The sequence below is a fragment of the Epinephelus moara genome, chromosome 4, assembly GCF_006386435.1.
Source record: "Epinephelus moara isolate mb chromosome 4, YSFRI_EMoa_1.0, whole genome shotgun sequence".
NCBI classification, from domain to species: Eukaryota; Metazoa; Chordata; class Actinopteri; order Perciformes; family Serranidae; genus Epinephelus; species Epinephelus moara.
Window position 1 is genome coordinate 26,721,736 of NC_065509.1, and position 7,184 is coordinate 26,728,919.

The 7,184-nt window shown below is 41.8% G+C and overlaps 1 protein-coding gene across 1 annotated transcript; it reads left to right on the top strand.

Moving 5' to 3' along the window:
• The first annotated feature begins 483 nt into the window (after positions 1 to 483).
• On the top strand, positions 484 to 6,357 carry LOC126389450 (serine protease 23). Its single transcript, XM_050043160.1, has 3 exons — positions 484 to 585; positions 948 to 1,301; positions 3,141 to 6,357. Exon 3 carries the CDS (start codon positions 3,155 to 3,157, stop codon positions 4,301 to 4,303), a length of 1,149 nt encoding a protein of 382 aa, XP_049899117.1. The 5' UTR covers positions 484 to 585; positions 948 to 1,301; positions 3,141 to 3,154; the 3' UTR covers positions 4,304 to 6,357.
• Positions 6,358 to 7,184: the final 827 nt, after the last annotated feature.

Sequence of the window (7,184 nt, forward strand, 5' to 3'; positions counted from 1 at the left end):
CTGTAGGTCTACTTTGTGTTTAGCACTAATTAACAAATATTAGCATGCTAATGAGCTTGTTCATACTGTTGTGGTGAGCCTGTTAGCTTGTCGACATCTACCTTGCGGCCAAATGTTTAAACTAATGACATTCACTTCAGAGTCAACTGCAGTTTGGTAAGTGCTAATCAACAAACATTAGCATGCTAATGAGCTTGTTAGCACTGTCATTGTGAGCCTGTTAGCTTGTCGACATTGACCGTATGACTGAATGAATGAACTCATGACATTGACTTCAGACTCAATTGTAGGTCTACTTTGTGTTTAGTGCTATTTAACAAATGTTAGCATGCTAACAAACATTTAGCTTTGTCAGTGTGAGCATATTAGCTTGTCAACATTGACCTTTTGACCAAATTATTAAACTACTGACATTCACTTCAGACTCCACTGTAGGTCTACTTTGTGTTTAGCGCTAATTAACAAATGTTAGTATGCTAATGAGCTTGTTCATACTGTTGTGGTGAGCCTGTTAGCTTGTCGACATCTACCTTGTGGCCAAATTATTAAACTAATGACATTCACTTCAGAGTCAGCTGCAGTTTGGTAAGTGCTAATCAACAAACATTAGCATGCAAATGAGCTTGTTAGCACTGTCACTGTGAACTGATGTTCACTTCAGACTCAACTGCATTTTGTGTTAAGTGCTAATTAGCAAATGTTAGCATGCTCAACTAAAACAAAGTTGCTAGCATGGCTTTTGATAGTTTAGCCCAGTTTATTAGATTCATTTATCTACATGCAATATGACTTTCAGAAATATTACTGTGTCAGTACTTGTAGTAACGTCTTTGTATGTGTTATGAATGTAAAAAAAATATATATGTATATGTAAAGTTTGGTGATGAGCTGTAATTGATGGCTTCTGTCAGACTGGTAGCCACACAGTAACTGTGTCCCCCACTCAGCGGAGCGGACAGGCGGAGGCGGGGCGCTAGGACCGAGGCAGTACGCTCCGGAGAGAATAAACACTTCTCTTCAGACAAGAGACTTTTATTTGTGGCTCTGTGTCTGAGCTGGGCAGGTTTCAGAGGAAGGACTGACGGCGCCGGACATCCAGAGAGACTCTGGCGATTTATATGTACACGCTGTTAAAAAAGAGCAATTAAGATTTTCCCTCTGCGGGACGAGCCCGGAGAAACTACCTGCCTGTCACCGGAGAGGATGAGGGAAAACCTGGGGAATGATCCTAAGGGACTCGTCTGATGGGGAGGAAGAGTTTACTGGGATGTAAACACGGACCATCGATCACTAATCAGGAGGTAATGTATTAGGTTTATTTATGTGATCGAGGAATTGCCTTTTCCCTTGTCCTGTCTCTACTAGGATGCTTAAAATGTCCAATTTAAGACAGAAAACCACTGTTGCATGTTCAGATATTTTCATAAATAAAGGTAAGAAACTTTAAAACCTTATGCAGCCAGATGTAGAGTCATTATTCAGGCCAAATGCTGGAGTAAATAGGGGATGTCTTCATGAGGTTTCAGGTGTTTCCATACTGTTTGTTAGTCCCAAACATCCCCTCAACTATCCTCCTAGTTAATATTGAAAGGGAACTTGTATGACAGATGTTAGGGGGGAGCTGAACTCTACTTGACTCTGGTGCATATGTTATGTCAGACAAGATTAGATCACATTTAGGTGCTGAACAGGGAGTCTTCTATAGGCTTCCGGGTAACTGGAGTGTTTTGGATACCTGACAGTGTTATTTGAGTAGACTTGTTTTTTCTCCTTTTATATTTATAACATAATATAATATTTCTAAAAAATGTATATGCACTACTTTAAAGATGTATTATAATCTCCAAGCTCTAAGGCCATCCACAAATCAACACTCTCTAGTTACATGTTGTCACTGTTGCACAGGGATGTTCTTCTGGATCGTGTCCCTGTGGTTTCCATCAGAATGAACCTCAGGAGGAGCTGCGGCTTTTGGTTCATAGATTTAAATGTTGTTTTAAGAGTCAAACAATGTTTCACCACAGAAACAGGCTCTGAAAACACAGCCTTACATTCCCAAATCACTTAGATTACATCTCTTTTACCACAGAGGTCATAAATGCATCACATTTACTGTTTTTAATCTACAGGTTTATGTCACAGATAACCACTTCTTCACCAGCCAATTTACCACTTCAGATGCTCTGTAACTGTCTGCCATGGCTGTCAAAAATCTAGCACATCAACATGGAGTGAAGTCTGTACTTTCCCTGCTTGCAGGAGCTTCTTTTTGTAACCCTGCCTCCTTTGTAGTGTTATATGAAAGAGTGTATAGGTGTGTGTGGACCGGCCCCACCCTGCTCTTTGTTAGGAATAATGCTCTGTTCTGCCGCCGTGCCTCAACTTGTTGCTTTTCACTTTTTTACACACCTGCTCTCTTGGTGCCATGAGTGCCTCCAGGTCCACAGCTTTCAGAGGGGATCAAGTGTCTCCTTGTTGCTGCTAATCTGCCCTGAGAGCCCCACGTACACTGTGAAGTAGTTAATGTTTGATGGAAAACAACGTCTTTCCTCTGAGCTTCGGCAAATATTTGATAGGAGGGTTTTTACTGTAACGTCTTGTTCAGTCGACCATAAGTCAAGAGTGGTCTGTGTAGTGGTTCATGTCTAGGAAACAAAACAATTTTTTGAAATGATGATTTAAGTAATCACACACTGCATTTCTTTTCTTTTTAGAGCCTTGACCACGCAGCTTTGTTCTGGCTTCTCAGTTATGTCTGTGGCCACTTTACTTCCACTTTAATTTAACTTAACTTCCTCTGGAATTCGTCTGTGACTTTTGGACCGAACAGACATGAAAATGCTTGTTTGTTTCCATCAGGCTAAAATCCTATTTTCCTGGTAATCTATGTTATAGGAACAATAGGTTCGTTGTTGCCTCGCCACACCAGATGAAACTCAGGCGTGCGTTGCAACATTAGATTTTGCAAGCTGACCTCAGAAATCGCTGCTGTGATTTACAATCAGCTGTGAAAGAGTCCAGATTTATGTGGGATCAGAGCTTGTGCTTTGTTATCTTGACAAACATGTAGGAATTCATGCAATGTCTGATAAGTTTGTGAGCTGTTTTTCTCACATATGTGATTATTTCTGTCGTTGCAGTGCTTTTCATCACCATGACGCCACATGAGAGCTCCCTCCTGCTGACTCACCTGCTCCTGCTCTTACTCCCTCTCACCCTGTCTCTTCTGCACCCACCTCACCCTCCACCAGTCCATGTCCCCACGCTCGTCCCTCACACGCCGACGCCTCTCCTCCGCTCCCGCTTCAGTGCTCACACGCAGCTGGACCTCACCACTCACTGCAACTCCAGCTGCTTCCACAGAGAGCAGGAGGCCCAGAGGGAGCAGCTCACAGAGAAACTGGCCTTTGAGACGCTGTACTCCGATGGCACCCGCACTCTCACCACTGTGGACGTGGAGGACGATGAGGGGTTCGAAGGAGATGACTTCGCACACCCTTCACCGAGGAGAGAACCCAGAATGAAGCACAGGCACAAACGTGTCAGGCGGCAGATCTACGGGGCTGACGGACGTTTTAACATCCAAGGTGATCACTTCCTGTTGGATTACCCTTTCTCTACAGCCGTGCGGATTTCCACCGGCTGCACCGGCGTTCTTGTGTCTCAGCAGCACGTCCTCACAGCTGCTCACTGTGTGCATGATGGGAAAGATTATGTCAAGGGGGCGCGAAAGCTCAGGGTGGGCTTCTTGATTCCTCCACCCAGTAACAGCACCATATCCAGCCTCACTTCTTCTAAGAAGCCTCTGGTCCGCTGGGTGAGGGTGAAACGCACCCGTGTGCCAAAGGGCTGGATCCAGGGCCCTCAGGAGGTCAGCATGGACTTTGATTACGCCCTGCTGGAGCTGCGTTGGCCTCACCGACGTCCCTTCATGCGCCTGTCTGTGGCTCCCTCCTCTGACGACCTGGCAGGGAATCGCATCCACTTCTCTGGCTTTGACAGCGACCGTTCCGGGGAGCTGGTGTACAGGTTTTGTCCTGTGGAAGAAGAGTCCAGCGACCTGATATACCAGCACTGTGATGCCCGACCTGGAGCCAGTGGCTCCGGAGTGTACGGAAGAGTGTGGGACAACAGTTTAGAGCGCTGGGAAAGGAAGGTCATCGGCATTTTCTCTGGACACCAGTGGCTTGAGATTGACGGGGAGAACCGGGATTACAATGTGGCCGTGCGCATCACTCCTCTGAAATTCGCTCAGATCTGTTACTGGGTGCATGGCAACCGACTAGACTGTGTCCAGAACTGAGAAAGACAACAGGGCAAGGAGGAGGTTTTGAACGTACAGCATGAAAATCACAAGAAAGCACAAAAAGACAGTGTGAAATATGTCATCTTCCCCGGTACAGAGGATTAAATCCATCCAAAAATAACACCCTCAGTGATACACCAGTAGAGCAGATCAGTTACTGTTGGAACCCCTCATCGAGTTATTTCTCCTCTGTGTTTAATTTACTCCCTGTAACCTCCGGGCCTATTAAACAAATCCGCCTGTGAGATCATCACCGCGGCATCTTTTAATATGTTTTGCCCACAGTCAGATTAATAACACAGTCAGTGTTTCCACAGTATTAACATAAGCCACTTTTTATAAGAGGGGGAAAAACACTTCTCCTGGTGTGTGCACTGTGTCAGTAGCAGCAGATTATTTTCCTACTGTGGATGATGGAAACCTATTGACATTTTGTCTTCTCTCTCTTCTGACTTTGGGGAAATGGTTTAGTGTTTTTAGAGCTCTTTAAGGATCATTTAGTTTAGACCACTGATCTACGTACCAGAGGTGTGGACTCGAGTCACATGTCTAGGACTTGAGTCAGACTTGAGTCACAAATTTGATGAGTTTAGACTGACTTGACAAAATATAAGAAAGACTGGCAACTTAACTTAAACAATGACTCATGACTTCACTTGTACTTGAGCCTTTTGACTAATAAATACTTGATACCTTCCCCTTAAGATAAAAAAAAATATGTTATTTAAACTTAAAAAGAACTAAAGTTATATAACCCAACAGTTGGAAAAAATAATACCAAAGATAATTTCGTTCCCATACAAAAACTATGTAGTCAACAAAAAAATGAATTGCAGTATGCAAAACGTGCAGGTCGATTACAGACAGAAGCACCAACTTCCAACAGACTTGTTTTAAAGGAGCAGTGAGTAGGATTTAGCAGCATCTAGCAGTGAGCATTGCAGATTGCAACCAGCTGAAACATCTCCAATGTGCCAAACCTGAACTCCTGGTTAGGATTCCTTAATTGTTTATTGTTCAGGAGGTTTTTACCGGTGCTGAATTATCTGCAGAGGTCTCTTTCCTCTCAAAAAACAAACAGATCAGGTGATTAAAACCACTAAAAACACAAAAGAAACAAGAAGACATTACAAATCTGATGCAGTTTGGTTAGTTGGAGAGGGTATGCTAGCCCAGCACCTGCTAATGTGTGCTCACCTTTTTTCTCTGACAGCTTCAGATCCAGACGTTCAGGCCTCTTCCTTCAGTTTCACATTAAACATCTGCGTTTTTTTGACACTGTTCAGCTCAATGCTGAGGGGACTGCTAACTATGGTGGCCCTATCTAGAGCCAGTGTTTGGTGTAGAAACAAGGTGGTGCAACATGGCAGACCCACTTTAGATATAAACTGCCCATTCTAAGGTAACGAAAACACAATGATTCTTATTTTCAGGTGATTATAGGCTCAAGAAAACGTACTTATTGTATTATATTATATTCAGGTTCTGCCAATATATCCCACTAAATCCTGCACACTGGACCATTAAAATGAAAATACAACATTTAAAAAGTGTTCCTGATTTTTATAGATGTAATATATTTTTATTCTGTTGTTAAAAGGGCATTACATTTGGTGAAGAGCGTATTATGACTTGTTTAGGACTCCGAACTCTGACTATAGGACTTGGAGTATGACTTGGGACTTGAATGCAAAGATTTGAGACTTCCTTGTGACTTGGTCCCACCTCTGCTGTACACACACCTTACGTCATAGACACAATAGAAATCACTTTTTGGACACCACTGATGCTTCTTGATGTTCAGCAGACAGTTTGCTCTTCTCAGTGTGGACTGAAGAGACAGAATGTTAATTTTATTTTTTGAAAAATGCCTGATATATTTTAATAAAGAGAGATTTATAACAGTGTTTGTGTCCATGGGCTTGACTTCAATGTGTCAGGATTGGTGTGTGGGCGCCTTCATGTGTTCAGAAGAGGTACTGCAGCATTAATGGAGCCAAGCAGCAGGCAGGTCATTGGATGTAAATTGACTTTACAGGGTGTCTGTATTATGTCTTAATTACCACATTTCATTCATCCATCTTTTTTCTGTTTTTTTAAGTCAAAATGAGTCAAGCTCTTCCGCCTGACAGTCTACATTTCTGATCTTACAAATCTGTACAACTACCACTGAACCTAATATTGTCAAAATATAAATGCAGTACCTGCAAGTGTAATTAACCTGACCCCCTATGACTCAACCCTTCATATTTACCTGCATATTTTAATAACAAGGATGATTTATGCAAAATTTGGTTTAAAATTGTGTTAAAAGGATCTTAAGGCATTAAATTAAGTGTCTGATACTATGGACAACCTGATTTAGAACTGAATCACAGATTAGCCGGTTGACAGGAAATCAATCCGCAACAATGCGTTGTTTTATCAGGCGGAAATGACATTTTCTTTGACTCTTTATCGCAACAATGCGTTGTTTTATCAGGCGGAAATGACATTTTCTTTGACTCTTTATATGATTTTGGACAACATACTATACTATGACTTTTTTTCATGGTTTTGGACGACATACTGTACTATGACTTTTTTTTTTTAATGATTTCGGACAACATACTATACTATGACTTTTTTTTCATGATTTTGGACTACATACTATACTATGACTTTTTTTTCATGATTTTGGACGACATACTATACTACGACTTTTTTAAAATGATTTTGGACGACATACTATACTATGACTTTTTTTTCATGATTTTGGACGACATACTATACTATGACTTTTTAAAATGATTTTGGACGACATACTATACTATGACTTTTTAAAATGATTTTGGACGACATACTATACTATGACTTTTTTTCAAGATTTTGGACGGCC

Bases quoted from the DNA above. Each gene is read 5' to 3' on its own strand.
- LOC126389450 (XM_050043160.1), top strand. From the start codon at position 3,155: ATGACGCCACATGAGAGCTCCCTCCTGCTGACTCACCTGCTCCTGCTC.